We start from the raw sequence: 15188 nt of genomic DNA on the forward strand, positions 1-15188 counted from the left end.
ATCAAAAGAATTTTTTTTTAAAAAATACTGTCTTTAGCAACCCATGATGTTTTAACCTTAAAAATACAATTACAGAAATATATTGGGTGACATAACAAGAACAAATGCATGACCATTGCTAAAATTACTTCACTTTCAGATACATTTCATGAAAAAGCCAGAACCTAGTTTTAATTTGTATTGTTTAATAAAAAAAAAAAAAATTCTACTTTTATCTTTGTGGCGTTCCTTTCGAAGCTAAAATTGTTCAAATGTTCACTGAGCCCTTCAATGTGGATGACATCATTCCTTAAAGCACCGAAACTGAACTCCAACTCAATCCCTTTCCAAAATGCAAAATTTGACTTGGGATTCAACTGTACAGACAAAGTCATTTGCAATCCACCAGGGTGAAAGGTCCCTTTTTTTTTTTTTTTTTTTTTTTTCCCATCTCCAATCCTATATTAACTTGGCCTCTAATGGCTTCAACCCACAATCAAGAATCAGCTAAAAAAAAAAAAAAAATACTGGAACCCTGTGGGGTGTCTTAAAAGCAACCAACCGTCTGAGACTGAACGGATAAAAGCCCGGGGTTGTTTGTGACTGCTGTTCTGAAAAGCCTTATAAAAGCCACAGTCACAATGTGACAGGCAGTGATTATGCAGCCATTCATTTCACCAAACACTCATGTGCACACATCCCGAGAGTAACACAACAACACATGGACACAGAAGACCAGTTTGTGCATGTGTGGGATTTGACTTCCCTCGGTTTGGAAACAGACTTGCAGTGAATTTTACGGCTTAAAATGTCATGTCTATGGAGGTCCAAATGTAGGTTTTATCATCACTATTCAAGACAACAAAATGTCTTTCGTAAAAAAAAGCCAAGAAGCTAATTCTGAAAATGGCTCATGAATGAAGCCGTGTAGAAGAACAAAAACTGACGTTTAATACCATCCCACTGCAGAGGGAGTAAGGCTGTTGATTTGGACTTAGACTTTTGAAATATAAACCGATATTTTTGTATTCATTTTGGATGCCATAAACTTGAGGAAGGTTTAGAACAGCGGTCCCCAACCCTTTTTGCACTGCAGACCGGTTTGGAGTAGGCATTATTTTACATGGACTGGCTGTCAAGGTGTGGCATGCACATATATATATATATTTATTTGTTTATTTTTTTCGCTTATCCTCGTAAGGGTCGCGGGGAGTGCTGCAGCCTATCCCAGGTGTCAACAGGGAGGAGCCAGGGTACACCCAGCCGCACTCACAATCACACCTCGGGGCAATTTAGTGTGTGCAATTAATGCTGCATGTTTTTGGGATGTCGGAGTGCCTGGAGAAAACCCACGTAGGCACAGGGAGAACATGCAATCTCCACACAGGCGGGTTCGGGATTGAACCCGTGTAAACTCACACGACTGTCTTAAAAATGAATGTTAAATGCATGAAAAATTCAACTCCCCATAATACATAGCCTTTATGTGTTATCCTCTCAAGTAAGTGAGATTCGATGACCCCTGCTAGTTCATTTTTCTTCTTATTGTGGTCGCCGTCAGCGGGATCTTTTCGACCTTTTTTTTTACTGCAGCCTCTCCGAAAAGTTTGCTCCAAATATATAGCATCAGGTCACTCTCAAAACAACAAAAGCTCAATAGCCCTCTGTTGTCCCATCGTTGTGTTCCAATTGACATACTGTGATACGATCTGAAACTCTGAGTTCATGCTCAAAAATGCTCAAAAATGAACAAATTGAAAACATTCTGCAAAGAAGTATCATGACAATTCTTCTACAGCAAATGCGTGATGTTAGTTATTGTTGGCAATGGTTCACTATTGGTTAATTAGTGAGATAGTCAAGTTGGTTTGATGATTTGAAACAACTGTTGCCAACAAAAGTGGACATACAGATCAGGGAAAACACTAATGCTGTCTGCACAAGGCTAAAAAGACAATCCATCTTGGAAGTGTTGAAGAAAATGTGATTATCAGCAGGGAAAATGAAATCTTTGAATATGGGAATATGAGGCTGTGCAAAATTTCCATACCCTTCATGAAGTTACGGCCTAAAAACTGATGAAAGAGAGCAAAGATGATGCTGTAACACTGCTGATAAACTCAATGTCCTCTGACTTGACATTTCACCACTGAAACCCTGTAAAACTTTTCAGTGCCTCTGGAAATGAGAGCAACTAATACCTGGCCATTCAAAGCCAAGAGAGCTGATAAACGTCAAGTCCATTAGGAACAGGGATTTAAACATTATTAGCCTTTTTTCACGTTGCCTTCATCATTTCTGAGGCCTGCTTTCCCTATCACAGTTTTGATAAACGAGCATTAAAAAATATGAATGTTATTTTGCGCCATCATATATCTATTGCCCCAAATTCTATTTGGCTGTTGTTGTGGTTTAATGTCTTGAAGGTGAAGCCCATAGCCAAGTGATGTAATCTATCCTGACAAAAGCTGCATTACTTTGAAAGGAAAAGTCCATCTTGGTCTAGAAGGAGAGATGGTGACCTGATTATTACCAAAACCTGTTAAAACTCCCTCAACACGCGCTCATTTAAATGGTCCAATTTCTCTGAATGAGAAAGGCCCCGAATGTGAAAAACACTTTCTCCATTACCAAGTAATATCAGATATCCTACGTATCTTGGTTTATGATGAGGAAAAATCAAGTATACGTAGACGTCAGCAATTTGAAAAGGAGTGCAAAAGTTGGTGACGTTCTTATACTAGTACTCATTCTTGTTAATGTTTTATCGTCAGTTGACGTCTTTAGAGGCTTACAGTATGTACTGAACATTTGAAGGCAATTTTTAAATATTTAATGTGAAACTTATTACTTACGAGGTAAACTTGAATAGGAGGAAAGTGAGGTTCCAAGTGGTACATGGGAAGGCTATTCAATAATAATCTTTGCGCATTCATAATAGGCAAGGAGTAACGCCTCAAGGTCTTTACAATGGATATATCAGACACCTGACATGACTGATTTTGGTCACAACGGTAATAAAGAAAAATGTTTGGCGTGAATTAAATGTTGCATTTCACCTTACCATATCTATACAAGAACAAAACAGGCTACAATAGAGAAGAAGAGAAAGGGAGATAGTTTTCACTTTCCTGACTTGAAAGTGTTGCGCACGAGCAGCATGAGTTATGTCCGTGTAGATTTTCAGTCAGCGAGGTCATGGCAATCCGCAAAGGTTCAATGAAGACAACTGGACTGTTCTTGTTTGTTGAGAAGTCTTCAAGAAACAAGATCAGTCCAGTTGTTTTCATTCAACCTTGAAGGATTAGCATGAGCTATGTTTTATCATGGTTGTTATATCCGCTCAGGAATGCTAAAAGCAAGTTTTTGTTACATCAAAATGTGATCTTAAATCCTTTTTGTCCTTGAGCAAATTCTCATGGTCAAAAAAAAAAAATACAGGTCACAAGCTGACTTAATTTTTTTTTTTTTTAAATTTCAAATTTTTAAATGAAAATACATTTCAATATTTAATCACTACAACATGACTCAGCTTCAATACTTTACCGAAATGTACTTTTAGAGGACGGACAACATGCTGACAACACAGGAGAGGACATTAGGACACGGCCTTGTATGGTTGAGCCTTGGCTTTTGCATGGGCCCAGGCCTGCTGAAACCAACACATTGGTACCCGAACTCGGGGATACACGACTCACATACCCACTCTGCTGTTTCCGTCTGCCCATCTTGGTCCTTCTAGATTAAAATTTCTGTTTGTGTGTAGCCTGAAATGTAGGTTAATGCCCTGCAGAACTGACATATTTAATGCCAATCCCTGGGCGGTACCAAAACCCGCCTCTAACAGCGTTCGTGTGTGTCTGGTTGACTACAAATCCATGCCTTGTCTATGCGAGTCTGTAAACACAGACTTAAAACAACTGCCATGAGTAAAAAAATAAATACATTAATAAAAAATAAAGGTCAATGCAGACTTTGGACTGTTTCTAAAACATGACAGAGGATGGAAACATTGCTGGCCTTAATGTCGGTAACGTTCTCTCTTAGTAAGTTTATCTATAAACTACAGAAACAATGCCTTCACTGTTAAAAGTAGGGAATATGCGCTAACAACATACATGTGCTAATAACATACATGTGCACAGCAAATTACGCAGAGGTGCTGCGTGGGGCAACACGTAGGTCTTGAGATGCAATGTGTGTGTTGGCGGCCGTGCAAGCACGGGAATATATACAGTGAAGGCCATTAGACAGACAGCCAAGTACGATATGTGCCAATTATCTAAACGCTTAACCCCAAGTTTATTACACTCTGAGCTAACGCAAATCTGCACATCCTGTGTCATTGCAGCTCTGCTTTGCTTTTTGCCTTTGGCAAGATAGTCTTTGTATGTTGTCCGGCCATTACTAAAGGACGGACCGCTCATGGATTCAGACTTGGAGATCCTGATTCCCATTCTAGCCGCTTCACACTCAACTGTGAACCGCTCTAGTGAGAGTTGGAGACCGTGGCTGGAAGATCCCCAACAGAACAACATCATCTGCAAAAAGCAGAGATGCAATACTGAAAAACCCCTCCACGACCATGCTGTGCCTAGAAATTCTGTCCATAAAAGTTATGAACAGAATCTGTGAGAAAGAGCAGCCTTGAGAGAGTCCAGCCCAAATCGGAAATGAGTCCAACTGCCGGGAATGCAGATCAAACTCTGACACCGGTCGTACAGGGACCGAAAAGCCCATTATCACGGGGTTCGGTAGCCCATACTACCAAAGCACTCCCCACAAAGCTAGCTGAGGGACAAGGTCGAAGGCCTTCTTAAAAAGGGAGACTACCACCCTGGCCTGTTAAGCCAAAGCAACTGTCCCCGACAGAGAAAAGAAATTAAACAGAAAAAAAAAAAAGTTAAAAATGGTTCATATACATAAAAGTTTTTCAAGCAACATAATTAAAGAAACAAGTGGTTTACACAAATGATGACAAAAAAGGAAAAGTCGAACGTCTGCCAAGACAACACTGCCAAGAGAGTTTCTCAAGCCCATAGTAATTACTTGCCACGCCAGAGCAAACATCTGGCTAAATACACAATATAAGCAAAGGATATACAATTTGGACTCATTCCAAGGGTACATTCTGTGTTGGGTGTCCCTTTTCAATTAAATTTTTTTCCCCTCTTGCTCTCTGATGGTTGCTTCATAAATATTAAAAGGATAATGAAATGAATTTCAATAAAACAGGGGGATTGGTGTATTTTAAAAACTGGGGTACAGAACTCTGAGTTTGGTTCTAATTCATTAAGTAAACATTCTCTTGATAATAAAAATTACTAGAGACCGTCAAGTGGAGAAATTCAACATGCAAAAAGATGAAAAAAAACGAACAAACAGAGCTATTTAATTACACGCTGGTGAGCAACACTTTCTGTAACACCATCAAGCCGTCGTTGATTTGAAAGCCTTGCAACACTGATTTCAACTGTGGATTTTGGCAATTTTAAACACGCATACCTACACCTCATTATCCAGAAGTAGAATACTGTTTCGACCAATGATTTTTTTTTCTTTTTTTTTTTCACAATGCTATGATCTATTAAGTGATTGTAGATTTAGGATAGAATCCAGTACCTACTATGTTAAACGTACAAGGTAAGTGGAATATATCATGGAAAGATTGATGGATGAACAACGTCCCCATCTGCTCACATTTTCTCACAGGCTTACCCTCCGCAGCAGTCACATCCACACTTGGCAGGCAAGACTGCTGTGTCTCAGTTCTCCAGAAGTAATCAAATGTCTTTTCCCTCTGCCTCTCTGAACCAAAATTGTGGGGATGAAATCCTTCTAAGATTCTACTAAAATCCCTGAAATTTGAACAACACGAGACATGAGAAGCTCCAAGTACCTCAAGATTCGACTTCAATTAAGATTCAGGGAGCTAGGATTATAGCCTTCTAAAACCATCAATTTTGTGTTTGGTTTTATTTCCATAAGTTGAACACAAAGATCTAGAGTATAACATCTGACAAATCACTCAGTGTGCTTGTATGAGTCCACAACTCCTTTTTGTTTTTTTTTTTTTGGACAATGGGCTCAGATACTGAAATATTAGATATGATATTGCGATAATACCATATTGCTGATGTTTTCCAGGGTAATACTCAGGTAAATTCTTGCTATCCTGTATGAAATCGGTAGTTTAGAGCATTTGTCTATTTAGGGTACGATTTTACGCATTTCGCTGCGATTGTTTATTACAGCACAATGACAGAATTAAGCCAGCGACGACCTGGGTGCGACAGACTAGATGCCGTGCGCACTCCCAAGCACGTTCTAGCCAACTGCAACATGATGACGGTGGTCGGCAGGTAGGTTTGAAAATTTACAATGTGTTTTAGTCAGTTTAAATGTGTATAACGTGTGTGTGTGGGGGGGGGGGGGGGTTTAAGGCTGTGGTTTAATGCTTTAATATGGGCTCTTTATATTGCAGATCTTCACCTATGATGGGTTCCGAAACGCAAATGCTGCAATGAATGGTGATCGTTCTATTTCAGTATTCCAGTTAGAGTTGATTCCAAGATTTAAACTTAAACTAATCAAAACAAATTAATGGGGGGGGGGGGGGAAATGGAACAATAAGCTTGGTTCTGTACAAATGTGTTCGTGTGAGTTGTTGGGCCCTCGTGTTTGTCGTGCCAGGAGGTGCATGCATAGCGGTGAGTGTGAGACTGAGCACAAGGCAGTGCAAGGAGGTCTGTCACATCTTAAATTAGTTCTTACAGTCATATGAAAAGATTTACTTTTTTTGCTCTGATCCTGTACCTCCTGCAAGATTCAAATGATGAAAGGCAAACAATCTCAGTTTTTTTTTGTTTTTTTTTTCTGGGCTTCATACTTCTCACTGGTAAAAACTATTTAATTTCATGTGACTAATATTCTTTTAGGGTGGCACGTTGAGACAACTGGTTAGAGCGTCTGCCTCGCAGGACCAGGGTTCAAAACCCGACCCCTAAATATGCTGCAGGGTTCACAGGCCCTGAGGACTACCGGCTTGTCATCCATAAAATATGGTACTGAAAAATGGGTCCAAATTTCCAACATCTACACCTTTCACGCAAAAGCTTCAAAGCAGCTGCAATTGAAATAAAATGAGATTAATTCGATAAGGCACTTAATTATGCTTAAATTCACTATCAAATTATTGAATTTAACACCAAAATTCTAACAAACCCAGTGACTCATGTTTTTGCTCTAACTAGCATAATAGAAGCACAACCGATGGGTGTGGGTCTGCCCCTGATTGAGGAAAATTAAAATGATCAAAATGCTAAATACTTTCGATCTTCATTTGACTGTTTATCAAAATGGACATTCCTTTCTCTAATTATCTGCTCTTTATCCGAGCTGGGTTGATTGTCAACCAAAATTCACCAGTAATTAAAACATTTCTTATACATAAATAAGTAGAAAAGTAATTGAGAATTCAATACTTGATTGAGTTTCTGAAGTGGTCTTCTGCAGGACTTTTGACAGTGCAGCTGTTCAGAAGCCATAAATCTGCTTCTGATGGTTCATCTGTGAAAAGACAGTCATTTCATTGTTAGCATATTATTTGGTTTAGTGTTCATAATAATGTTACGCGAAAAGTTACATTAATTAAAACAAGCAAAATATAACAAAACAGTTGTATTGCATTAAAACGATTTAATTCTAAACAAGATTTAAGATTGCAATATCAAACTACTACAAAATGGAGGTACAAGAGAGAATATGGTGGTTTAAGTCACACAATACGAGCTAACTAACTAAACAACATATAGTCACCACAGGCTCAATGAATGTCCCTGTCGGGAAACGTTATTTGCAGTGATGGAGTAATGAATCCAGAAATATCCAAAAGATGAGTAGCAGAATTCAGATAATCAGAGGCATTACTTGTAAGAAGCACAAACTACAAATCATTGACGTTAGCCTCTCAGCCAGTCCTTATACAGGCATCCCACTTGTAGAACGTTCCACAAAGAGAATCTTCCGCTCTACCCTGGTTCTGTGCCGTCTTGGATCGGGCGCGTAGATATCCCGACAGGACAAAAACCCCACATTACTCAGAAGTCACGACAAACAGTGGAGTTGGAGTCGAGGCTTAGGCACTGAGCGACGCCATGACACCTCCCATAATGAATGCATTACAATGCCTCACACAAGCAACCTTAATAGCGACACTAATAACAAACAGACAACCCGCATTAAGGAAACAACTTGGTTGATAAAAAGGTCATTTTAATCAACTTTTTTTTTTTTTTTTAAATAATCATGATGAGCTCACCAGGTGTCTGGTGTTCTATGTGACAGAGGAGTTTCCGCGAGGAAGAAGGGCAAAGTTTATAAAAGAGCAGTGAGGCTGGCTATGATGTACGGATGAGAGACCGAGTGGCACTGAAGAGACAACAGGAAGCAGAATTGGAGGTGGCAGAAAGGAAAATGTTGAGGTTCTCGCTCAGAGTGAGCAGTTTGGATAGGATTAGAAATGAGCTCATTAGAGGGAAAGCCAAAGTTGGATGTTTTGCAGACGAGGCCCGAGAGAGCAGACTTCAATGGTTTGGACATGTTCAGAGGCGAGAGAGTGAGTATATTGTTCGAAGGGTGCTGAGGATGGAGCTGCCAGGCAAAAGAGCGAGAGAGAGGAGGACCAAAGAAAAGGTTGATGGATGTGGCGAGGGAGGACATCAAGACTGCGGGTGTTTGAGAGGAAGATGCACGAGATAGGCTTAGATGGAAAAAGATGACATGCTGTGTCAACCCCGAATTGGGACAAGCCGAAAGGTAAAGAAGAAGAAGATGCGCTCACCATATCTGCATATCCACCCTCTGCCCTGGTTGTGAGCTGTCAGACTGATGAGTGTGAAGGTACAAGCACAGTCAATATTACGTCAAATGTCCAGTATCAAACCCACTGAATGTGCTGCACTCGGGGAGGACCCATTTTGTAAAATACATAAGCAGAGGGGAAATGATCAAAATTAAAACTACTCGCTCTGTGAATTACTTAAATGAAGTTTAACACTTACATCACGGTAGACTAGGGACAACTTCTTTGTTGCATCTTTGAAAGGAGGGGGAAACAACCCAATCATGGGTTCCAAAGTTTGTTTGGTTCTCCTTGTCAGTGTACCAAAGTTACTTGCAATGACTCAGCATGTAAAGATGCATATATTTCAACAACTCGAAGAAATGCTGTGATTAGGAAATCTCTGGAAAGTTAGATTTGCATACGATTTGCATAGGTGTGGGGGTGAAGCCAATGGCAAGGGAGTGATTTGCTCAGTTTTTGCATATCATGGCCATCAGGCAATTATGAGAAATGTTGTTACTGCAGATGTACGCAAAAAACTGTTGACTTATCTGATGAAGAAAACCCCTTTGGGTTAATTCAAGCATCCTGGAATTTGCGAGCGTGTCTGAGCTTTAAAAAAAAAGTCAGGTGGCTGTGAATTACTGTGCAAAGAGGACCTGCCAAGATGCGTGGGTATGAATGGCAGTAAAAAAAAAAAAAGGAGGGCGCAGCAAAAAAAAAAAAAAAAAAAAAGTTTGGGAACCACTGCTGTAATGTAAATTAAAATTGCCAAATGTATGAATTGAGAATACTGCACTCAGTACGGTTTCTGTATCTGGTAAGATTCTAATTGATCTTATTAGACGTGAGTGACTACATATACATATATATGATTGAAGAAATAACTGACAGAATATGTACCGTAGACGCTATTTATATCCTCCCAGTATGCTGCGAGCGCCACAAAGCATGCTCGGATCACCTCTAGCCATGATGTTGGCATGAGGCACCATTTCTACCGTCATTTTACTCCTGATACATCTGAACTTTGCCGTGAAAAAGAACGTGCTACATTTTTGTGTGCACGCGCCTTCTGTACATGAGGCCCCAGGTCTTTTGTATCAACGTTTTTGGAATTGTGTGATTCGTATATGTGAGTGCGTATGTGTGGTTATACAATAGGAAATCTCTCTGACAATTTCAGACCAGGATAACACCGAAAGAGGAACACCTGGAGTCAGACTGAGTTTATGTATGTGCCTGCACTCATGTACTCAAAGAAGGTGGAGAACACATTTCACATGCTCACTACGGCGATTGGGAGAGAGCGTTAAGAGGCGAGGGTGAATTTGTGGAAGCAGCCATCTGCATAGTCTGAAAAAAATGTGTCTAAAGCAAGAATAAACAAGAGCATTCATACAGAGACCAAAATAAACGGAGAATTTATCATCCAAATATAGGTTAAGACTGACAAAAAAAAAAAAAAAAAAATCATCTTGTGCATCATGGCGTAAGTCTGTTATTGATTTACCCACAGGTGTGTGAAGCGCCCCACAGAGATACCGAGATGAGGCTCAGCTGTTGGGTCAGAGAGCAGGTATGCACACGAACAACATCCAGCAGAATGGGAATATGATCATTTCCCATAACTATGCAGATGTGGCAGCATACGAACACAATAAAAAGTCATTTTAACTGAGTGGCTTGCTCTAATTAAGAAGACAGCTGCTTTTCCTATTTACCGGGGGGGGAATATATATATATATTTTGTCACTGAAAGTAATTAAGAAAGTATTCAGTGCTAGATCATATGGTAGTGTAAGAAAGTCCACGCATGTCTTTCACACCAAAATGGTTTTGTCTGAAATATGAAATAAAAGAACGATGCTGCTTACGAACACTACCTTGCCAAAAATATTTGTGGCTTGGAAGCACATAAATAATATTGTAGTGTTTTACAATTTCTCCGGAATAATGCATAAAAAGATGTGGAGATTATTAATTGTCTATCTTGCCACGGGCCGCACGGTGAGACAACTGTAAACCGTTGGCCTCTCAGTTCTGAGGACCTGGGTTCATTCCCGGCCCCCCCTGTGTGGAGTTTGTATGTTCTCCCTGTGCCCGAGTGGCTTTTCTCCGGGCACTCCGATTTCCCCCCACATTGCAAAAACATGTATTCATTGGCCATGCTACATTGCCTTTAGGTGTGATTCTGAGTGCGACTGTTGTCTGTTTCTATGTGGCCTGCGATTGGCTGGCAACCAGTTCAGGGTCTTCCGCGCCTCCTGCCCGATGACAGCTGGGATAAGATCCTGCACTCCCACGACCCTTGTGAGGATAAACGGCTCAGAGAATGGATGTATGTATGTGTAAGGAACACAGATTTTTCTGCACGTGTGACGTCACATCTGTTCGTGCTAATGTGCTATTTAGGCTAGTGTGCCAAGTAATATTGATGAGCCTCACGCATATGTGGCTTGTTTATGTTAAATAATTTAACTACTTCAGTTGTTTATGTAAAATGACTGATACTTGATTGTGTACACACTGGTGTTGGCGCTTTATGGTCCTCTTCGCTTTAAGTTCTTTGCCACCATTATGTGGTACTGATATGTATTAACATACCCCTTTTAGTGAGAGTGTCAATTATCTCATGATTGTTGCTACTCACTTTATTGTGGGATAACTCAAATATCACATAAATTTACATGGGATTGTTGAAATTCAAATTTTAACCAACCAGGATGTCCGGAAGAGTTTCTGAATTAAATTGTTCCTCACACACAGGCACTGTTGGCACTTTTGATGACTGTACTGAACTCAAACTCAACTGATATATATTTCTGATTTCCCTAAGCTTTCTAATCTGTGTTTTTTGGTCCGTGTAATGTTTCCATTTCAGCTGAACAGATTCAAACCGCCCAAGAGTTTTGTCTGGCCAATTTTTGGGTGCGCAGCGGGGTTCAAATGATAGCGTTCACACTTGATCAGACAAACCACACTCTGAGAAAGAGCATCAGACTTCATTTTATGCCAACCAAACCTGTCAAGTGTGAACACACCCGTATATTCATATGTTTGGCTTGAATTTAGCACAAATTCGATATTACTGTTGTAGGGGTGTGCAGTGGAGAAACTGATTGCATGTTTTACTTGATGCAAGACTTTAAAGACGCGTTGGTCATCTTTCGTATGCCAATACCAGCACATATGGAAATCAAACAACCCTCCTCAGCAATGGCTGAGTACAACTAAAACTAACCACAATGAGCAAATTTTACAAAGCAAAACTATACAGGATTAACTATGTGTCTGGGATTCTCTCTTTTACGGGTTTAGCTCTGGGAGACAATATTGAAGGGTAAAGGTCACTGTCACTGCCAAAGAAATTCTGTGAGTCCGCACACGCATGCAAATGCGTGCACGAGACACGCAAGATGAAGACAGCGGCCACCCTGGGGCTCAATACAATGCTAGTGAGCTTCACACACTCAAACTGTATCATGACCCACTTTTTCCACCCGATCCCACACACATTGGCTCACGCACACGCACACAAACACATTTGTGTTGTCATTTCTGTCTCCTGGCCTCCGTCCGTTGCACCCCCTATCTCAACGTTGCCCTCCCAGCACCCGCACCCACTCTTATCTGTCTAAACACACACACACACACACAGAGGACATGCTGACCTTGGGACGCAGCGCCGTCGAGGGTTATAGGAGCCAGCATGCTGGTGCAAAGAGTGGCTTTGGGGTGAATAGATGCACTTGACTGAGCTAACAAGGCCTGTCTGCCCCTATTGGCTAACCAGACTGCTGGATGCCAGGCCGCCTCAGTGGAAAGGTGAACTGGAAGGCAGGGTGGGGCACCGATCCCTGGGATCTGCATCAAGACGACTCGGATAAGTGAGATTTACTCAAATATGATGGCTCCCGGGAGAAGAGTACACTAAGGGTAACCCCCAAGCATGCAATCACATTGTCACATTTACTTTCAACCAAAAAATTGTGCGACCTCCGTTTTGAAAAGCAACATACAACTCTACAGCACTGTAATTGATAAAAATGTCCAAAAGCAACATAAACAGACAAAATGTAAAGAATTAAACAGTCTGCATCTTGGTTTTGTTTGCATCTGTTGTCTCTATGTGGTGAAAGCACTTGGACTACACGGGGGCTAAGACATAATGTACTAGGCGTAGATTTGATGACGTTCCAGTAACAGCAGTAGTTTTTCCAGACTATAAAGAATAAATGCCTGTGAATTTTGTTGCATGCTCTGTCTGCATAAGTTCCTATTCTCCTACCCGTGTTCAAATAAAAGTTGTTTAAAGGTTTAGAAGTACTGTGATATTAATGCTACTTTGTCAGCTTGTCTATGGCTTTTCCCCATTATATGTTAATAAGCTTCTCCATCCATCCATTTTCTTTGCCGCTTATCCTCACGAGAGTTGCGAGGAGTGCTGGGGCCTATCCCAGCTGTCAATGAGCTGGAGGCGAGGCACACCCTGAACTGATTGCCAGTCAATCGCAGGGCACATAGAGGCAAACAGCCACACTCACAATCACAATTTAGAGTGTCCAATGAATGTTGCATGTTTTGGGGATGTGGGAGGAAACTGGAGTGCCCGGAGAAAACCCACGCGGGCACGGGGAGAACATGCAAACTCCACACAGGCGGGGACGGGATCGAACTCAAAACTGTGAGGCCTATGCTTTTACCATCTGAGTCATCGTGCCACCATATACATACACAGACACACACAGACATTTGCCTTACTGACCTGGCAAATTTGAATGCATCTAAGACTTACAAGTTCCACATCCAATCAAGTTAGTCGCAAATAGACACACACACACAGGTGCCTGAGGGTTTAGCGGTTGTTCTATCCGTCTAGCAGGCTGAGCAACCATTCGGGCATGGATGATAATGCAATCAACTGTCATTAGTGGGACATGCACACAGGGCACCCATGATGCTCTTTCAGCTGTCAGTCGTCACTTGTCCAAAATCAAGCACGTGCCATTTAGTTACATTTTGCTACAGCAAGACAGGTTCCCCAAACGGAGAGTTTACAAGCTGACAAACGTGCACACATTTTATGCAAGCATTTGGAAATTTGTAAGGCAACATCATCATCATCCAAATGATTGAGGTCATATCATTTTTCACAATTCCTCATCAGAAATAAATCATTTAATGCAACCGCAGAGCAACACTATCACGTTATTTACTACTTGCACGGTATCGGGCATCTTGTTTGATGTGAGTCTTGCATCTGAGATGCACAAAAATGAACAGGGATGCATAAAGTATGGTGAACCAACATCCACAGATGCACAGCATTGCTTGCACACAAGTGTGTTGCTCCATCCATCCATCCATCCATCCATCCATCCATCCATCTACACCGCTTTTCCATTAACAAATTACTGTCCACTAAGAGTACAACCCCTGTCTTGGTGTTAGCCAGGAACCAACCAGAGTCAGAGGAGGGCGGCATATCATTCCATAAATTATACTTTTGCCGACGTCATGCATTGTTGTTGTGTGCCACTCACGACGGGAGACAGCCACTGGCGTCACAGATGCACACGAATGGGAGACTTCAGGAAAAACACAACCATTTATTCATGGCTTCAAGTAATCCTGCATAGTACCGTAAATCCAGCGTATGATGTTTAACATTTGAGCAAGCAGTTTATGGAGCGGTACATGTGCTGTAAAAACATCAACCATCCATTTTGTAATTGTATGTTTTGTCTTATATTTCCCTCTCACTGCTAATGAAAGTTAGTTCACGTGAGTTTTACTCCCGAGAGGGGAGGCGGCTCCGCCGTTCCATGCCGGCTGGTTGGACAAGCTCCCCAACTTTCACGCGGGGTGTTGAGCAGCCATGAGCCTCACAATCGTTCGGGAAAGAGAAGCCTGCAGGCTGGGGGAGCCCACAGTGGCCAGCCAGGTCATCACCCGGTGCCAAAATGAAGCATATAACCTCGAGGAACATTTCAAGTCAAGTGCAGCTAGCTGGCGAGCTGCGTTCTGAACAAAGCGCAAGTAAGTGAGCCACGATATTGTCACAGTTTTAGGGTTGGCTGTCGGTGGCTAAGCACAGTGGCGTGGTCCAAGCGGGCCTTTCACATCCACATGACCTCATGTATTGCACTTAAATTTTGATAAACCCAGGGTTAGTACTCTACCTCATTTCGGCCAAAATTGTCCTGCATTTTTAAATCTGTAACACTTCGCTGACATCTTACGTTACATGTCTAGTAAATATTTACTACCCATGTTTTCAAAATCAACTAAAAAGTGTGAATTTGAGAAAATTCTCATTACCTGACTTCAATAGTGCTTTTGCTTTTAAGTATAAAAAAAC

The 15188-nt window shown here is 41.2% G+C and overlaps 1 protein-coding gene across 1 annotated transcript in view; it reads right to left on the bottom strand.

The window, feature by feature from the left end:
- Window positions 1-15188, bottom strand: part of cdkal1 (CDK5 regulatory subunit associated protein 1-like 1) — a 195467-nt gene that overhangs the window by 156601 nt on the left and 23678 nt on the right. Inside the window, exon 4 of the mRNA XM_061819899.1 lies at window positions 7464-7548. Within this exon, the coding sequence (XP_061675883.1) occupies window positions 7464-7548 (85 nt within the window). The remainder of the gene's footprint in view (window positions 1-7463; window positions 7549-15188) is intronic.

The sequence above is a fragment of the Syngnathoides biaculeatus genome, chromosome 5 (assembly GCF_019802595.1).
Source record: "Syngnathoides biaculeatus isolate LvHL_M chromosome 5, ASM1980259v1, whole genome shotgun sequence".
Taxonomy (NCBI): domain Eukaryota; kingdom Metazoa; phylum Chordata; class Actinopteri; order Syngnathiformes; family Syngnathidae; genus Syngnathoides; species Syngnathoides biaculeatus.